General features: G+C 34.3%; 1 protein-coding gene across 7 annotated transcripts in view; it reads left to right on the plus strand.

Moving 5' to 3' along the window:
- LOC114049784 (protein enabled homolog) overlaps positions 1–21,221 on the plus strand; it is a 132,594-nt gene that overhangs the window by 82,951 nt on the left and 28,422 nt on the right. For all 7 annotated transcript variants that reach the window (XM_027871190.1, XM_027871192.1, XM_027871194.1 and 4 more), the window contains one exon: positions 3,602–3,686. In XM_027871190.1, the coding sequence (XP_027726991.1) occupies positions 3,602–3,686 (85 nt within the window). The remainder of the gene's footprint in view (positions 1–3,601; positions 3,687–21,221) is intronic.

Below are 21,221 nucleotides of genomic sequence, written 5' to 3' on the forward strand. Positions count from 1 at the left end.
ACTCCCACCTTTCACATTTTCTTTTTTCAGGTTGCATTCAGTATGTGGTACTTAATTGACAGACCTAAGCGTTCACAGCTATTTTGCAGATAGTGTCTTTAAAATTCACATATTTAGTTTTTGCTCATTTTAAAAAGAACTCTGTATAATTTGGATAGTTCTGTTGCTGAAGAACTAAATAACTGTTGAATGGATGAAAGAAAACTAAAGTTTAGTGACAGATCTTTAGTCTTCCAGTTTTTCTTTTTGTTGTTTTACAAAAATGCCTTTTCTGATATCAAATGACCTGGTATTCGTGAATTTATTAGTATAAGAAACCAAATCACGATGAAAAGAAGTAAGAGTTCAAGCCTATTAGGATGTTATAGACCTATTTTTATTAGAAAACTTAATTGAGATACTGATACTTATTTTCATTAGATACATCATTGCTTTGACATTAGTGAATGTAGGAAGAGTTATGTGAAATCTTGTGGGATTATTAAAATTTATAGGACTGGTTAGAATTTTTCAACACTTAAAACCTAAACTCATGAAATTAGATTTCTAAAAAGCAGTTTTGCAATATTTTAAAGTTTTCAGTTAGAAAGAATTAGCATTATGACATCAGTTTTCCTGATCTATTTATTTCAAAGGCAATAAATAATTTCTTCTTGAAAAAGTACATAATTTTAAGTTGATATCAAGTTATTAGTCAGGCTATTTTTAATAGACTGTAATTTAATAAGCTTTTGGATTATCATGTTAAAGTGGTCTGTAAAAACAATAACCATTACCAAATAATTATTCGTGGCTTAGTGGCCTTACAAATTCACAAGTTTAAGTTAGATTACCAAAATGTTTATCCAGATTATTTAAATGGTTTTTAGCAGCCTTAAATGTTTTTTAAGAGTTTTATATTACTAATTAGGATTTAGTATTCACTTTTAGAAAGTTTTTGAGTCTTTAGTTTTTCAACATGTACCTTGATATGTGGTGCAGTGAGAAAACACTCACCGTAGCCTGGAGACCTGGGTTCCAGTGTGATCTCTGTGCAAGCATGGACTAGGCTTATAATATGGCACTACTGAATTCACAGAGATGTAGTGAACAAAGCATTGTGCAAGCTTTAAAGTGCCATAGAAATATGAATTAATATTGTTATTACTGGAACCATCAAATCATTGCATTTTGGAACTGAAAAAAGAATTGGAGGTCATCTAGTTCAACACTTCTTTTTACAGATGAGGAACCTGAGCCCAGAAGCGTAATATGTGACATCCCCAAGAGTCACAGAACTTAAGTGATGAGAGTTAGGACTAGGATCCGGGTCTCCTAATTCCCTAGCCCAATATTCTACCTGGAATTGACTTTATTTCTTTTAACTGTTTCTATTTTAATTTCTATTACTTAAAAAAGACTTCATCTGCAGGCATTTTATCGTATTATTTTGTACGTGCCATGAACTAATATTGGAGCAAAATTTCTTCCTTATATATGCTCTTAAGAACTTCACTACCAGCATATCAGAAAGCTTGGCTACCTTTAAAGAAATCTTTCTGATAGACTAGTAAATGATTTTGCATTTAAAATTAAAAATATACCAGATATTGTAAATAAATGCTACCTCAAACTATTTAACCTATAAAAGATGGCCACTGTATAAAACTCATAACAGTATGAATTTTCATATTTAATTTATAGTAGATAAAAGTTGTTCTTAGACATTCTTGAAAGTAGGTTAATTACAGTGATGATGTCAATTACTAAAGCTAATTGCCTATTTGGAATAGTTAGATAAGAATGGCCTGGATATGCACCACCTTTAGATGCAGACTTTTTTTTCATCGTTTCTTAAATTTATCCATGCACTTGTACCTGCTTTTCTAAGAAAGCCTAACAACCACCTGTTATACCCATTCTTCCCCCAAAGTGTTAGAGTTAATAATACAAGATATTAACTAAATAGTAATAGACTATATTTGTATTTTTATTGGGGGGTGTGTGTGTGTGTGTGTGTCTGTAGTTGGTATATTTTAAGATACTTCCATTGTGTCTGAATGATACACACTCCAGCCTACAAAATTGTTCAGCTATTCATAGTGTGCTGCTTAGGTGAGAATAATAGATTTTTTAAAAATAGAGCATAGTAGACTTTAAATGTCCTTTAGTTGAAGGCTTAAAATTTATTACCTTTGGAAATTTAAAGAAATGCATCACCAAATTTATGTTAGCTGATTAATCTGTAATTTACAAGAAAATACAAATTATTTTATAGCAAATAATTACTGAAAATGCATTGTATAAGGGGAAAAATAGAATTCAGGTAAATAATCATGATCCTTTACTGCTGATCTATTAGCTTAGAATTCTAATGAACTTGATCCTTTCAAGTATAAAATCTAAACCTGGGTATTACCTAGACATTTAATCTTTTAACTTTCAGATCACAAAGATTTGATTTAGTATGTAGAAACATTTAATTTTATATGTTAGCAGTCTAGTGGCTTTTCAAAAGATCTCAAAAAATGCCTTTATTGATAAACATCTTACCGTTTTTATTGTTGAATATGTTATCCTTTTGACAAGTTTTGGCATACTAAATTTCAATATTTTCATATTCAAGACTAGAAGGTGACCATTATTTCTTTTACTGGACTAAGTTTTAAGATTGAAATGTTTTGACTCCTAAATATGGTATGTAGGAATAGTTCCAATATTGATTGATCTCATCTTTAAAAACTTTAAATTTATTTTACTTTTATCATTGCCACAAATTTGGGGAGCAGTTCTATAGTTTGCAGCAGAAATTGCCCCAATAATTGCTGGAATGATGGTTGATTAATGATAGACTTGGAACATTAGAATGTGTAGTGAGAAATGTGGACCTACAAAAAAGCTTATTGGTAGCTGTGGAAGATGCTTTTTATACTCAAAAGTCTTTGAAGATTAACTGTGTTAAAAATTCAGGTAGCTACGTTAATTATAATGGTTACATTTAGTATCTATTGTATTCAGTGCCAGAAATGCTGAGCCATTGAACAAAAAAGTCATTTTTCAATTGGCAAACAGATTTATAATGCGTCCTTAAATTTGCAGTAACATCATAAATCAGTATTAGTAACAAGGTTCTCATGCTCTTTCTCTCCTGTTTTTCATTTCCAGTGTTCTATTTAGGTGAGTTTTCAATTCTAATTCTTCCTTTTGAGTCTCTTTACACCCTTCTCATCCTTCCCCTCTCCCTCTTCAACCATGAGTAATTACTTCAAAGATAATGTTTCTTCATTGTCTTAAAGAATGTCAAGTTCAGGTGCCTCTTCAGATTCTCATTGAATACTTGTTTTAATCTTATGCTCTTCATGTTTAAATTTTTATTTTTTCTTTATTCCTGAAGTTTTTTCCATTTGTTTCAAGTAAGTCTTCTGGAAATAATGACAGTATTTTGTTGCAGTCTTCTTTCATTTGCTGTGTGTTACGAAGCTTATGTTTTGTTTTGCTACAAAAGGAAGATACATTTGTAAATATTTGTGATGATTTTGTATTATTTTCCTGATTTTATATATTTTATAAACTTTAATCTAAAAGTAATACTCATTCATAATCTTGTTTTCCCCTTTTGTAGGTCCTACATTACCTAGACAAAATTCACAACTGCCTTCCCAAGTGCAGAATGGTCCATCACAAGAAGAATTGGAAATTCAAAGAAGGTAAATTCATTCACATTGGGAATTCATAATTTTCTGTCTTACGTACTACCATTGAAGAATTGAAATGTGGAAAAGTCCTAACATTGACATTTTGAATGCGTTAGATACAATTTGCCTTGTCAATTTTTCTTTGAAAAATTTTTTTTTCTTACTACCAAAACTTTTGGTATAACTTTTATGTAATTATCACATATATTTTAACCCCCTAGTATGTATAAGGTATTAAGGTGGGCCATAGAAAGAACCATAAGACATGGTCTAAAATCTCAATGATTTTGTCAGGTTTAGATGGTAGGGCCCATAAATGAAAAATTAACTAGTAACTAATCAGTAGTAGAAATAGTAAATGTTATGACAATCCAGAGAAGTGAAATATAACAGTAAGCTGAGCTGGTCAGAGAAGATTTCAGTAAGAACAGATTGAGGAACTTGACCTGCGTTCAGAAGAGTTTTTAGGTAGTGAGGAAGAAGACTATCCTAGGTATGAAGACTGATGTGAGCAGTGTCATGATCTTAGAAGGTGATTGGTCAAGTCCTTACAATAATCAGTAGTAAGTGAAGGTGTGACTGGAGTGATAGCCAGGGACAAAACGGTGGTGAGTTTCAATGTCAGGCTAAGGATTTTGGATTTAAATATAGAGTCAAATACAAAGGCAAACTCGTTATTCCCCAGATTCTCTTCTACCCTTGCCAAGTGGGTTTTGGCTAGCAGTTAAAAGCACAGACAAGCATAAAATTATATGATCTGTAGTTTACAATACTGATAGGAGCTCAGAACCAGTCAATCACCATCAAAATAAGGAACATGCAGGTAGTGGGAGTTCAGAGACCAAAGTTGAGGTCGTAGACTTAAGTGTTGGTCCACATAAGCCAGGAACAAATCAAATTCAAAATTTCACTAAGTGTTAAGGAATTATTATTTAGAAATTCAGACAGGAAAAGAGGTTACAAGCAGAGTCTTGGTTACAAGCAAAGACTGGATATGAGGGAGTAGGTGAGATAGGGAACCTGGGAATAACCTCTCAGGATGTGATATAGCAACAAAGGTATGACCAGTGATCCTAGGATGGTGCTAATCTTTCTCTTGCATTTGTTTTAAGCACTCCTCTCTGTGTGTTTATATAAGAAGTGGCAAATATGTGCTGCTCTTTAGAGGATCATAAAAGCTCTGCAGGTACTTACGTGTAGCAATTGTAGCATAGGCAGTGGGCTAGGCTCCTGTGGAGAAACCTCACAGTTCTTTTTCCTTCTGTACGTATGTACCATGGCCAGATGAATCTCATGCTATTCCATTGGTCAAAAGTTTCTAATAGCTCCCTGATGCCTACAGGATAGATCAGTTTGTCAAAATTATTTATCAGGCTCCTATGTGCAGAGAATTGTTTTAGGAGTATCAGCATAGATAGAGTTGTATAGGATGTATTGGAAAGAAGAGAGAATCAAGATAGGATCACTGATCGGGAGGTATTAATGCAGGCCTGATTTGTCCTAAAGGCTTGAGCAAGAAATAATAGAAAGGAAGGATGGACTGCAACAGATATCTCAGAAGACAAACCAGAACTTAATCAGTTATATAGGAGTAAGAAGTTAAAACAAAATAATATAAAAAATAAAATAATATAAAATAATACAAATATTTAAATATATTTCATATATTATTTATATTAGATAATATATAGTAAATAAAAATTAATAGAAATAAAAATATAAAGTAAAACAAAAAAAATCCTGAACTTAGAATCACAATATTCCTTCAACTCACATTCTATGGAAGCTGGTTTGCTAAAATAGCTCCTGAGTAGAGAAACAGATATCAAGGAATCTGGATTATGGTAGGGAAACTTCTGTCCTCTTTTTTTTTTTCTGGCAAAGCCAGGGATCCCTAACTGTAAACATTTTCATATCTAATTTTGAAATTTCCACTTAACAGATTTATGTTGGTAACAAAGTTGGGGGGGAAGGCACAGGGAGGAGGAAAGAGAAAGGGTAAAAAAAAAGAAAAGGAGAGGAAGAAAGAAGAGAAGATAGTGTTTAGAAGAATTATAGTGTTTCATTGACCAAACAACCAAAGTATGAAGAAGAAGCTTGTTTTGAGAAATGGTCTAAGTTCTGGTTTTCAACACACTTGGTTTAAACCAGGATAGTGAATTGGAAATGACAAGAATATATTTGGAGAGAAGAAAAGAGCAGAGCAAGAGATGTAGATTTGTAAATAGTCTAAGTAGAAGTGCTAGTTGAAACTATAAGGTAACAACATCTCTGAGTAAAAAAAAAAAATACACACACACACACGTACACACACATATAAAGAGAACATGGAACAAAGACTGAACTTCTGGAAACATCCACAGTTAAGAATGAAAAAAGGAAGTCAAGTTAGAAAAGTAGGATAATCAGCATAGTTTATCATAAACTTCAGAAAGAGATGTTTTGTTTTGTTTTTTTAAAAGTGTTGGTGTAATTCTTTTCAAGAAGCCAAGATTTCAGGAAGGTGGTTAACTTGTACATATTTCCTGTTAGTGTATCATATCCTCCTTATTTGCTGAGAGTTAGGAGTTTCTTGTAATTTCTGAAAATCAGTTATTTGGTAAATTAATAATACTACCAGCTTTTACCTTTGAACTATCCTTGTCTTATTTATCTTTGTTCCGTTGTAAACTGGACCAGTAAGATTGAACATTGGCTTTGGTGAATAGAAGATACGTTAATGATAAATTAAGGGAAGACTCAACACTTCCAGATACTTGCTAGAGGTTGTTGTTGTTTTTTTAAAAATAACTTTTTATTGACCTATTTTGTTTGTTACAACATGTACACTTTTGAGTGTATCATTCCCCCACCACTTCCAAGAGAGGTAGCCCTATAACATAGGATAAAGAGGAGGGGTAAAAACACAGTTCAGCAAAACTAACCAACTCATCAAAATGTCTGACATTATATGCATTATTTTATGCCTATATAAGTTCCCCACCTCTTCAAACAAGACTGAGAGATACCTTCTCATATGTCCTTGGAGCCAATATTGGTTGGTCATTATAATTTTACAAAATTTGGTTTAAATTGTTTTATTCTTTCTGTTTACATTGTTATAGTCATTTATATGTTGTTTTCTTTGTTCTGCTTACTTCACTTTGAATCTGTTCATATGCCTTCCAGTGCTTCTCCAGATTCATTATTTCTTACAACATAGTATCATTCCATTTTATTCTGTTACTGCAACCTTTTTAGCCATTCCTCAGTTGGTAGTTGGTGGGCAGCTGGTTTGTTTCCATTTCTTTGCTACTGCAAAAGAGTTCTTTTTATTTTAGATATTAGACTAAGATTTTACAGTCATTATAATTTGATCTTATTTTATAACTTGTTAGGTAGTGAGGCATGGTAAATAGTATCCTGGATTGTCATGCAAGAATAATAGGGCTTGAACCTTACCTCTAACACTTAACGTTTGGACTAGAGACTTAACCTCTCTGGACTGTGGATTATAGATGATTTTCATTTTTCTCCATTAAGAAATGATACCTTTAAGGGATGACAATGGTTTTTCTTAACTGTGTGTATCTCTCTTTTGGTGATCTGTTTTGTTCATTTATTTAGCAAGCAAAGGAATCTCCATTAAAAAAAATGTTAGGTTGTTGTTGTTCATCATTTGTTCTCAAAGAGGACCAATGACATCACAAGGGTGATATCTTGATTTGTGCATGAATTAGATATAAGTGGGGCAGTCCTGTACAAAGTCATCAGCCTAACTTTGTCCTCTAGAGTCATCTAAGGTTAGTGGCAAGGCAACAGTCAGGATGACTGGTGATGTCCCAGATTGCAGTGAGTCACGTTGGCCAAAAGACCTAAATTTTAGCCTTGGTTCTTCTACTGATTAGCTCATTGACCTTGACTCAAGCCATTTAACCTTATGTGGTCTCAAAGACCTCATCTGTAACTTCAAGTAGGAGTATATAATCTTTAGGAGTCCTTTTCATCCTTAACAGTAATGCAGGATAAAATATGAAAGTGCAAGAGAGAGAAAGTGATTACTTGGAAGGGGGTGGTGGTGATGGTGGCGGATCAAAGCCAGTTTTAGATGAAAGAAATCGTGTGTGTGTGTATACACACACACTTATGTACACACATATACACATACATGTGAGCTGGGTGGTGCTGTGAATTGAGCTCTGGGCTCAGGAAGACTTGTGTTCAAATTTGGCCTCATATACTTATAGCTTTTACCTGGTCAAGTTACTTAACCTCTTTGTACTTCAGTATCCTCAACTATAAAATGGGGATGATAATCATATCTCTCAGGGTTATCTTAAGGTTAAAATGAAAAAATATTATAAAATGTTTGTCAGTGTTAAAGCACTATATAAATGGTCAGCTGTTAGCTCAAGGGTTGGTAAAAATTGAATAGAAGCAGCTTTGAGTGAGGTAGGAAGGAATTCAGCCTAGGCATTGAGGAACTTCTTTGAAAATAGCAAGTAGCCCAGTTAGATTGCAGTACCAAATTTTTAAACTGTCAAGCCACACTTGGACCAGATCAAAATGTTATTGGAATGGTAATTTGTGGTTTTCAAAGTTAGCATGCAGTTGGCATATTAATCCTTTTCTAATTGAGTTTGACACTACTAGTTTACATCATTTGCCCCCTTACAGAATTCTCTACCTACTTCCTCTCTATCCATAAGGATCCTATTTGAAGTTCAGAGTGGCCCTTACCCTCATTCTAATCCATGAAGTTTTCCCCCAACTTCTCTAGGTATATTAATCTTTTCTTCTTTCTGAGCTCAATAGAAGTCATTCAGCTTTATGTAATACTTTATTGTGAACTGACTTGTATTTTTTATAATTGCTTCTTTCTTATTAATCTTGCCCCCTCAACTAGATATTAAAATATTTGAAGGCAGGATTGATAAATTTCCAGGTGATAAGCACGTTTTAGCATTGAATGGATTTCTTTGTCTGTAGTCAATAGTTCCCATTTGGGTCCAATTCTTTAATGCTACCTCAAGCAGTAAATAATTGTCCAATTATGTTAAAAATAAAATTTCCCTCTGACAGCAAGTACGTGAATATTTGAAGCATTCTAGGTTTGTTTATGCGGCTATGTGAAACTGTCATGATCACACACACAGTGATTTTAGTGTTCATGCACCAGTCACATCAAACTTCTGCTTCTGACTAAGCACAACATGTTCTTGAAATTTCTCAGTCTGATGAGATTTCCAAATTGCCACAAGAAATCAGTATTTGAGCACAAACTGATTCCCAGTGGATGGTCAGATGCATGCATGTACCCTCTCTCATGTCCCGTACGCTGCTCCAGTAGCATTCTCTTATCTTTCTGTTGTCTGATAATCACATAATCAAGATATTAGGAACATTTTTGTTCTTGGATTGCAAATGTTAGAGTTTTTGGAAACCATGACCAGTGGACTTGTGCATTACGTGCATATAAGCCATTTTGACACATATCCTGCACCATCACAAACATTCTGGAGAAACAAACTTTATATTGCCTGTCATTGAATATTAACCCTGTTTTCTGTTTATGTTACTGTTTTATCTGGATGATTTTCCAGTTGTCAGTATCTCTGGTCAGTTGCATTCAGTAGTTTTTGTAGAAGTGTAGTTGGTGTACCAGTGGTGGAAGAGAAGAAAGTCAGAAAGTAACATCTGAATAGAGTCTTTCCTTACAAACATTGGTTTATATATAAACACTGTTTAAAATGGAGTAATATGTGTAATTGCACCATAAGTACATTTATAATTTAATACAGTAATATCATTAGCTAGTGTTAAGTATTTTATATCATAACATGCTATTCATTTTTATTGCTTGGTTAAGTGGCTAAAATAAAATTTTTTTATCTCTTTGTAAGAGTTTGTAATATTCTACCACTTTCAACCACAGATTCGTGTGAGTGAATATTTTAACTTTATTCTTGTTTTAAATAAAAATAAAGAAATAAACATGATGGGGAAACATTTAAAGCTGTCTTTGGGGTTGAGCCAAATATTGCAGAACTTTCTTTAAATAAAAAAGTCCAATGTAGAAGTAATTTCTATATGATTATTGTTATATTAAACATCTTCAGGTTGTAACTTTTTTCATTAAAGATGTTAAGTTCAACAAAACTTGTAAAATAAAATTTAATAGGAAGTCTTGCAGGTAGTAAGCATATGCGATCTTGTTGAATAATCTTTTTAATTCTTATAAAATGTTCAGAATATTTGTAATTTTCAAATTTTATTTTAAGTAGAAAAAATTTTATACTTTGTAGTTAATGTATGTTTTAATTTGAAATTTTAGGGGGCAAAAGTTGCTGTAGTTATTAGCATTTAGTGAATAAATCTAAAAGCATATTATGAATAGTATATTAAATTACCCTAGTTCACAACACCTTTTTTGTTGTTGAAAAGGATTCATGGAACAAAATACATTGGGAAACACAATGCCATCTGTAACCTGGGCTTTTCCTTCCTTTCCAGTCTTCTTATATCTTACTCTGGTCACGTGCTCTGTGATTGAGTGATACTGACTGCTTTGCTGTTCCACTCCATCCTCTGACTCTGGGCATTTTCACTAAGTCCCCCATGCCTGGAATGTTCTCCTTCTTCATCTCTGCCTCCTAGGTTCTCTGACTTCCTTCAAATTTCAACTAAAATCCCATCTTCTAAAGGAATCCTTTCCCTATCGCTCCTAATTTTAGTACTTTCTCTGTTGATTATTTCGAATTTATCCAGTTGTTTATAGTTTGCATCTTCTCTCTCCCACTAGACTATGAGTTCCTTGAAGGCCGGGACTGTCTTTTGTCTTTCTTTGTATCCCCAGTACTTAGCATAACTCCTGGCATGTAGTAGGTGCTTTAACAAATGTGGCCAGTTTCTCAATCTAACTAAAACAGTCTTCTGCAAAGCATGTATTTTCCTGAACTGTCTCTGTTGGTAATTGACATGCTCCTTAAAGAAGAAATGTTTGATCCTTTTGGTTACAGTTTTCAAAATTCTGTAGGCCTGTACCCATCTAAGTGCTACAGTGGCTAGTAGTATGGGCTTGGATTTGGGAAGATCTGAGATCAAATCTGTCCTTGGAAGCTGGCTGTGTGACCCCAGAAAAGTCAGTTAACCTCGGCCTGCCTCAGTTTCCTCATTGTAATAGCATTCACCTTCCAGAATTGTTTTGAGCAGAGCTTCTTAAACTTTTTCCCCTTGAGACCCCTTCAGCATTTTTTAAACTGTGCGTCATCGCTCATGGGGCCTTGACCCACAATTTAAGAAGCGCTGGTTGAGGACCAAGTGAGTAGGTGCTTAATTATTATTGAGTATTGTACTTATTGAGTAGGTGCTTATTAAGTACTTTTCCTTCCCTTCCCTTCTGATATTATAGCCTTGAGGCATTGATTCACAGTCATAATATTAGAGCCTTCACTGGACATTATCTAGGCCAACTCTTCCTTTTATAGTTAAGCAGAGTGAGGCCTAGAGAAATGGCCTTTCTAAAAAACTGTCTGAGCCAGGGTGCCAGATTCCAAATGAACTTAACTTTGAATTTACTCAGCTTGGAAGTTGGACAGCATTCTAAAGTCTGATTGTGTGAAGAGGTAGACAGAAGGAGTTGGAGACTTGAGTAGAATAATTTTTAAAAATCTTTTTTGTGGGGTGGCAGTAGAGGGGTGAAATGTTGGGAGTAAGGAGCTAAGGAAAGTGGAGAAAGAAGGGGGGAGGGATGCCTGAGCAAATATTTTATAGTGCTTAAAACACTATTGAAAAATACTTTGTTTATTTAGTATAATTTTCCAAGACTGGTTTTTCTGAGTTTCTTTTATACTGATTATCTCTTTATTTTCTATACAACTGAGGTAAAATGTATAATTAAATGTGATTTTATAGCTATACAAAAGCATCAGAATTATATTTCTGACTACAAAATAACTTTGTTCTTTCTGTCTTTTGGGGGTGTGTGTGTGTGTGTGTGTGTGTGTGTGTGTGAAATAAATGAACTCAAAGAACAGTACTCTAATGGTAGATGAATGTTCTCTTATACCTTTATGAATTAGGAAAGACAACAAAGACATATAGAAGTATATGGCTAGGGACAAAAGGTATGATTTCATTAGTATAAAGAACTCTCTTGTGAGTAAACTGCATCTACCATTGCTAGTTTCCCACCTTCTCTGCAACTTATATTCTTAGATTTCCCTAGTGCACCCAGAGGTTATGTGCCTTGCCCAAGGTCACACAGTGAGTATATGCCAGGTCTTCCTGGCTCTCCAACCAGCTCTCTAGCCTTTTTTGATATGCTACCTCTCTGAATAGGCAGGTAGGTAACTTAGTAGATAAGAGTACTGTGCCTGAATCAAGAAGAATTCAAATCTGGCTTCAGACACTTATTAGCTGTGTGAACCTGGCAGGTCACTTAACCTTATTTGCCTTAATCCACAGGAGAAGGAAATGGTAAACAACTCCAGTATCTTTGTCAATGGACAAAGTATTTGTCCCAATGGACAGTATTGGCATGCTATGGTCCATGGCGTCACAGAATAGTCAGACATTACTGAACAACTGAAGAACATCCCCTCTGAATTGAAATATATTCAGAATCAATGTAAAGAGAATGATAACTGTAATAAGTATAAAATAGCTGAAAAACAGATGATTTAAAAGACAGGACATTAGTGATTGAGGGATCAGGGAAGCCCTTATGTAAATTAAATGTGATATTTTTAATGGGCTTGGCTGGCATAATGCCTAGTGTATAGTAGGCACTTAATAAATATGCATATTCCACTCCCCACCCTCACCCTTTGCTTTCCCCTCCCCATTCCAGGGTGGTTACTTCTTGAAAGAAGAAAGGGATTCTTTGATGTAGAGGTGAAGAGAGAGTACATTACAGATATGATGAATCGGATATGGTATATGTGGAACAAAGAGAATGCTTATTTGCCTGGATGGTATCCTATAGGAGGAATAAATGCATAGTGAGCCTGGAAAGATAGGTTGGAGAAAAGTTGGCAAGGGTTTTAAAAGCTAAATAGAGGAGTGTATATTTTCTTTTCTTTTCTTTTTTTTTGGTGAGGCAATAGGGGTTAAGTGACTTGCCCAGGGTCACACAGCTAGTAGGAGTGTGTATTTTAGAGACAATAGAGGTTGACAAACTCAGGCCTGACAGCCAAATCAGACTGCAGTTTGCTTTTGTAGGGCCCTGGTAACTAAGCATGATTTAAACATTTTTTAAATACAACAAAACTTTATTTTAAAATGTAAAAGCTATTTTGGAAGGCCTGGTGTGATCAGAAAACTATCCCTATGTGAAAGGAAACTACTAGAGCTGGTTGAATAGGGAATGATGTGGTCAGAGATCTGTGCTTAAGGAAAATCACTTGTACTGAAGTGTATAGGATATACTCAAATGGAGAGATAGATACCTGAGGTAAAGAGACCAATGGAGAGGCTATTGTAGTCATCTAAAATAAAGGTTATAAGGGCTCAAATTAAGGTAGCAGCTATGTGAATTGAGAGAAGGTGTTAGATATCTGAGATGGTGGGGTGGGGTGTAAATATGGCAAATTTGTTATGCATGCCACCATTTATAAAATATTATAAATACACACAATAAAATGCTATAAACATGTATAAATCTTTCTGTGCTCCAGAATTTTGTGAGTTCATCCCTGTGGATACTCCCTTAATGGTGATCCTAACCCTCAAAAAATTCATTCTCTCTCATTGACCAACTTCTCTAAAATTACCTTATTTTCAAGAGACACATATGTGGTTTATTACCAGGTCTATATTCAAAACCTTTTTAGGTTGGTAAGACCTGCCAAACTTGTGTTCCACTGGTATAACTTTTAAAATAAATTCTAATGGCTCACCGTCACCTCTAGAATCAAATATAAAATCTTCTTTGGGGTCATTCTTGTTCTTTCTAATTTTGCAACATTTTGTATTCTTTTGTAATTGTACTTTTCTATTTACGTTGTTGTCAGTGTGCATATTGTTTTCATGATCTACTTGGTTCACTCTGTATCAGATTGTATAAATCTTTCCATGCTTCTTTGTAGTCTTCATGTTCGTCATTTCTACTTAGAGCATATTAGTATTGCATTACGTTCATGTACTACAATTTGTTGTTTAGCCATTCCGCAATCAGCTAGCATTCACTTTGTTTCAAAATGTTACATAATTCTAATTGTTTTCCAAAATGGTTATACCAGTTCTACCAGCAATATACTACTGTGCTTGTTTCCTTACAACCCCTCCAGCATTGACTATTTCCATGTTTCTCCTTTTTACTAAATTGTAGTTGTGAAGTTGAAACTCTCAGGGCTCTTTTGATTTTCACTTTTTTTATCATTAATGATTTGGTGGGCTCTTTCATGAGATTCTTAATAGTTTACAATTCATCATTTAAGAGCTTTGTTCATGTCTTTTGACCATTAACCTATTTAAACAAAAATCCCTTTTAGTCTTACATATTTATGTTAATTGTCTCTTTAACTTGGATAACAAACCCTGTTCCATGGAATTTGATACAAAAATGATTTCTCATTCCACTGCTTCCCTCCTTATAGTAGATGCATTAATTTTGTTTGTGCAGTAGCTTTTTGATTTTTGTGTATTCAAAACTATCCATTTTATTTCGTTTTCATTTTATTGTATTTTAGGCAATTGGAGTTAAGTGACTTGCCCAGGGTCACACAGCTAGTAAGTGTCAAGTGTTTGGTCTGAGGCCGGATTTGAACTCAGGTCCTCCTGACTTAAGGGCTGGTGCTCTTTCCACTGCGCCACCTAGCTCCCCCTTCCATTTTATTTCTTGAAATTGTCCCTGTTATGTATTTGGTTAAGATGACCTACCCATAACTGTGAAAGGCATATGATCTGTTCTTCTAAAGATTTTTTTTTCAGAGCATGATCTTTAATATTAAAGTCACATATCCATTTTGAATTTATTGTGCAATATGGCACAAGATACAGGCTTAAGCCAGAGTTTTTTCCTACATAATTTATGTTTTCTAGTTTAACACTAAACTATTGAGTGCCATTGTTTCTGATTCTTCCTTCCTTATCTAGTGTATTTGATTTACCTCTTTTTTTAACTAATATTTTATGGGTTTTGTTTTGTTTTTTATTAATACTTTATGGTTTTGATGACTGCTGTTTTATAGTATAAAATAAGTAATGCTTTTCTCCTGTCAAACCCCTACTTTTCATTGTTTCCTTTGAAATTCTTTGTCTTTTGCTTCTTCAAATAAATTTTCTCCCCTTTTTACACAGGATTTCTTTTTCTTGTCTTTTTTTTTTTTGGTGAGGCAATTGGGGTTAAGTGACTTGCCCAGAGTCACGCAGCTAGTAAGTGTTAGGTGTCTGAACTTAGATTTGAACTCAGGTCCTGACTCCTGGGCCAGTGCTCTGTCCACTGTGCCACCTCGCTGCCCGTTTTTCTTGTCTTATTGCTATTGCTTTTTGGGTAGAGTGGGTATCCTTTGCTTTACTCTGTATTTATTGAGAAAGCTTATAGTGTATCTCCAGTGTATATGATGCTTACTTTTGGTTTTAGGTAGATATTTTGTATAACATTTTAAAAAAAGGTCCTTTCATACTAATATTTTATAGGCTTTAAGATTGTAGTTTATCAAAGGTCTTTCATCTATTCATAATTGTGTTGTTTTGGAAATCTCTGGGTTTAATGTGGTTAATTATGCTCATTATTTTTCTGATGTTGAAATACCTTTGTCTCCATGGCCTAAATCCAATAAGATCATAATGATATTTGGATATATTTCTGTAGTCTTTTGACCAGATTTAAATATTTTAAAGTTGAAATACATTGATTTATGTTGGTCTTTGATTCTCCTGTGCTTAATCCTTCCCTGTTTTAGGTATTAATACTATTTTATCTCATGAAAATAACGTGTTAGTATGTTCTTTCTCAGTTTTTTAAACTACTTGTATGGCATTGATTCTATTTGTTCGTTAGAACTTTAATACAGTTCTGTCACTCTGTTTGGACTAGAGTTTGTCTGTCTCTCCCTCCCACTCCCTCTCCTCTGTCCCCCTATCCTGTCCCCTCAGGTTTGGTAGTTCCTTTTTAGCTGGTTCTGTTTCTTTGTCTGAGATTAGATTTTTATTGAAGATCTCTGTTTGCTCTCTTGTTAGTAGTTCATACTTTTGAAAGTGTTCCTGTTTCTTTTGTATTTTTAACTTTGTCAGCATTTAACTGCCTAATAAGTTCAGATAATTTTTTTCTTTTTGTGATTTCATCTTATCTGCTTGCTATTTTGTTGATTTGATTTTCTCTTCTATTTAGTCAGGTTGTTTGTCTTTTCAAAGAACCAGATTTTAGTTTTATTTTTTGTTTCTATAATATTTTTGGTTTCCAGTCGATCTCTTACTCCTCTGATTTTTAATGTGTGATACCTTTTAATACCTCTTTTCAACAGTGATAGTCATGTAATTTATTGACAGATTGATAGTCATGTAATAAATTCTTACAATGAGAGATTTTGTTTTTATATTTCCAATATAACAGTTAATGTCATTCTTTGGTGTCCTCTTCACATTATTAATCCTGCTTCCTCTCCTAGTTGTGATGTATCCAAAGCATGTGAGTCAGCTCCTATTAACTAGGATATTATGTCAGTGTGAGCAAAGAGCTTAGTAAATATCTATAAATAGTTTATAAATCACCATTACTGTATATAAGAGATAAAAGGGAAATACTTATCTAGACATAGGAAGAAAGTTAAGGAGAGTTGGAACAATGAAAGTCTGTAACCCTCCACTTGTCCTTCAGAGGCACAATGGACCAAAGGTTGACCGTCTTCTCTTGTGAGTACTATGTCTCTTGACAGAGAAACACTAAATGCTAGTGTGTTAAAACTTAACATTTTTCTAATTTTGTGTACTTTGATTCATGAGTATTCGTGTAAAGATAGGAAGACTAGCATCATACCCCTAAAGAACAGTAAAAATATGCTTGTATTTGATGACAAATGCAAACTGCTGTTCTTAGTTTTCAGATTGTTATTCTGAGGGTTTAAAAAAAAATCAGTAATAGCTTTCCAAATGAATCCACAAATTTTTTCAACTGTTGTTTTTAACCAAATTTGTTTGATCTCTAAGAGATACGACACATAGGATATATAAAATTAGCAACCTTAAGTAGTCATTTTTTCTTACAGATGAGGAAGTATTCAATGTTAAAGACCTTATATATTTATTTATTCATTCAGCTATTTACTTAAGTATTTAGGATTTATATCTTGCTTTCTTAATATTTGAAATATATAAAATCCTAATTCTAGAGGCAATAAGGGTAACTTTTGGTTTTCATAGAGTATTTACCAGTAATACATGTGGATCATTGGTCTAGACTACAGAGTATTCATTACTACCTATTCTAAGCACTTTGTAGGATTCAGCACTACATATTTGATTTCTACCCCTAAAAATGACAACATTTTTGTTGCTGTTTTTGAATTAAAGCATGTTGAAGATACCAGATTTTCATTACTAATCTCTTTAAATTAAAAAATATTGACATCTTCTTTGATTTTATAAGACATTTGTCTTTTGAAGGATATCTCTCTAACACTAGCAAGGGTTATGCTTGGGAAAGGTTTTTGTTGTTGGCATTGTTCTTTAGTAGAATTCATATTTATATGGGGCTGGAAGCTTTTCAAACTGCTTTCTGTATAACAAGTGACTTAGAAAGACTTGTTTCTTATGAATAACATTTGGGCAACTGTGGGTCATCCTTGACTCCTCACTCTTAACCTCCATGTCCAGTCAGTGGTCAAGTTCTGTCATTTTCACCTCTATTACATTTCTTACATAGACCTTTTCTTTTCTTTGACACTGTTACCAACCTGATACAGATGCTTTTACAACCTAACACCCTATTGAAATAGTCTATAGTAGTATTGTAATTTTTTTATCTCCTTGCCTCAAGTCTCTCCTCATTCCTTACTGTCCTCTATGCTGCTGTGAAATTGATCTAGCTAAATCACTTATTTGACCATACCACCCACTTTTACCCCTAAACGCCCATTCAGTAAGCTCTGGTGGCTTCCTAATGCCTCCAGGATCAAATATGAAATCCTCTGTTAATGTTCAAAGCATTTTGTATCTTGGCTCCTTCCTACATTTCTTGTCTTTTTATACCTTACTTTAACCATGTACTCTGTGATCCAGTGATGCTGGTCTCTTTTCTGTTCCTCAAAGAAGACACTCTGTCTCCTGACTTTAGCCGTTTTCACTAATAGTCCCCCATACCTGGATTGCTCTCCCTGCTCTTCTCTGCCTCTTAGCTTCCCAGGCTTCCTTCAAGACCTAGATAAAAATCTCATCTTCTATAGGAATCCTTCCTCAGATTCTTTTTATTCTAGTGCTTTCTCTCTGTTGGTTATTTCTAATTAATCCTGTAACATAGCTCTTTGTACATATCTGTTTAAATTTCTCTCCTCTTTAATTGTGAACTCCTTGAGGGCAGGGACTGTCTTCTGTCTTTCTTTGTATCCGCAGAGCTTAGCATGGTGTTTGACCAATAGGAGGTGCTTCATAAATTCTAGGTGACTGAGTGACTGACTGGTAGTAGGTTTTTAACGTAAAGGATCTCAATTCTTGAGTTGACAGTGATATTATAAAGTGTGGGTGGAGGAGAAACTTAGGTATAATTTTTTATGGAAGATTCTAACTTCAGGCTTTTTTTTTCTTTAGTTACTCTGGGCAATAGAATATAAACTTCAAGTTATTTGAGTAAGAACTACAAACTGCTTCTCTTATATTTGCTTCCTTTTTGTTGTTGTTCAGTCATTTTAATTGTGTCTCACTGTGTCGTGACCCCATTTGGGGTTTCCTTGGCAAAGATACTAGAGTGATTTGCTATTTCCTTCTCCAGCTCATTTTACAGATGAAGAAACTGAAGTAAAAAAAGGTTCAATAACTTGCCCAGGATCACTCAGTGTCTCAGGCCACATTTGAATGCAGGAAGATGAGTCTTCCTGATTCCATGCCCAGTGCTCTATCTACTGCTCCACCTAGCTCCCCCTTTTACCATATGACTAAAATGACAAGGACAAAGACATACCTCTCCTAATAGGTTAATTATCTGTAGTACCAATGATTTAATGGTTCAATTTACTAAATTACTTTAAAAGAGTTATAAAAAATGTTAATCTTTGCTGCTTCCCTTTGAAATAGACAGGTGGTTACTGTTCTAGGCAAAGTTTTATTTCTTTGTAGTAGCTAAATGAATTAAATTTAGCAAATGCTACATGAATTAAATTAGCAGATGTTCTAAAAATCTGATTTTGCCACTGTTTGAAACTCCTTGTACCATTGGAGAGGGTATGCACACCAGTATCTTTTGCTGTTTCATAATCTATATCAAAAACTCCCAAATTGTGGGTTTTCTTCAGTCTTCTTTGTCCTCTTTCATTCTCCTTCTACACTCACTCTCTTGGTAACTTCATCAGCTCTGTACAGATGAGTCAGATCTATATATCCAGCCCTAGTCTTCCTACTTTAGTCTGTCATTTGCCTGTTGGACTTTTCAAACTAGATATCCTGTAGGCATCTTAAGCTTAACATGTCCAAAACAACCCTTTATGCCCTAGCCTCCCTTCTTCATAACTCCTCTGTTTTTGTCCATGATGTTACCGTTATCCCAGTCAAAAGGTAAGGCCCAATTTAGTGAGGTTTTGATTATAGTTCCAAATTACTTAACAAAATAGATGGACCAAATTCACAGCTCCACCAACAGTGGATAAATATACCTCCTTTCTCTCAGCCCCTCCAAAATTTGTCACTTTCTTCTTTTGTCAGCTTTGCCAATGTGATGGCTATGGGATGGAACCTCCGAGTTGGCTTTGACTTGCATTTTTCTTAAATATTAGAGATATGGAGCATTTTAAAGAATGTTTATGTAGATAATGTGAATTTTATTCCCTGGAGAACTACTTGTTTTTTTATGCTGCTTCTTGAATCAAAATCATTGTTGGTAATATGTTACAGCCTACTTAACACCCACCATGAGGATTCCTTTGACTCATCTGCAATTTTTATTCTGGTTTGCAAAGTATTTTCCTCACAAAATTTTTGTAAGGGTAGAACAAGCATTATCCCCATTTTATGATAAAAATGAGACTCGGGTACCTTGTGACTTGCCCATTGTCATATAGCTAGTTAGTATTACTGGTGAGAGAGGTAAAAATTTGGAAGTAATTTGTATAGAAATCATTGTTAAAGGTATGAAAGTTGATGAGAGCTCTGAGGAAAGAATGTAAAGAAAGGGGAAAACGCTAAGGACAGGGCTTTGGGGGGAGGCAGGTGGGAAGAATAAACAAAAGGAGCAGTTAGGAGATGAAATGTTCAGATGTATAGATTTTATAAAATTTGAGAAAGGAGTTTCAGTAAAATGATAGTGTGGAACCAGCCATTCATATCAATGTACATTCATGCTATGCTAATAACATTATTAAATAATATACATATATAAAGTCAAAAGGGTAAAGTAGTTCCTGTTTGGGGGAGAAGTCAGGGAAAAATGGAGGTGATATTTGAGTTGGGTTTATAATAATCACCAAAATTAGCATTTATTTAGTGCTTTTAAGGTTCCCAAAATGATTTAGATATTATCTGATCCATATAACAATCTGTAAGGTGGGTGCTATTATTATCTACATTTTACAGAAGAGGAAACTGAGAATTTAAGTGACTTGCCCCAGGGTCACAGTAAATGTATGTTATTACTAAATTGTAAGTTCTTCAGTGGAAATTCTTTTGAATATCTCTTCTGTATATAACCTCCACCAAGTGCCTAATAACTGTCCTTGGCAGAGAATAAGTAATACATTTAAAAGATGTTAACAAACTAGTAAAAGTAACAAAAAGGACACTGACAAGCTCAGACCTATCACATCTCCTACAAAAAATACTTAGTATTTCTTAAGTATAAAAGATTTAGTTCTTTATTGAGAATTTTTACATGTATTTTTTCTCATTTGCATTTTTACGCTTTATAGAAACATTTACGCTTTGCTTTATAGAGAGAAACAACATTCATTGTTTAGGTTTCTTTCCACCACCCCCATTCCCCCATTGTATTTTTGTTATTCTCCCCTTAAGTTTTTACCAGCTGATTTAGACTCATTTAGATGACCTGTAAGCCATCTTCCCTTCGGTTAATATTTCTCTTTTGGTTTATCTGCTTATGTTCAAAGTCTTTAACTGAGTTTTTTTTCCTCCCTGGATCTTTGGTAATTTCCATTTCCACTCCTTTCCCCTATTGCCTATTTTTTTGACTCCTTCCCCTTTGAGATTGGATCCATAAGAATTGGCTCTACCTTAAAGCTGTCTCAGCCTCCTCCCACACTAGAGAATTCATTTTTCACTGTCCTGGGTCTCTGAACCAAGTGACTTTATGGGGATAGAATTGGCTCCAGTTGGATACCAATATCCTTTACTTCTGGCTGAGTGGATCTTCTCTCTGTCTCTGTCTGTCTGTTTCTCACTCTCTCTCACTCTCTTGTAGCACAGAGG

The sequence above is a fragment of the Vombatus ursinus genome, unplaced genomic scaffold (genome assembly GCF_900497805.2).
Source record: "Vombatus ursinus unplaced genomic scaffold, bare-nosed wombat genome assembly UNPS02014798.1, whole genome shotgun sequence".
In the NCBI taxonomy this organism is placed as follows: Eukaryota; Metazoa; Chordata; class Mammalia; order Diprotodontia; family Vombatidae; genus Vombatus; species Vombatus ursinus.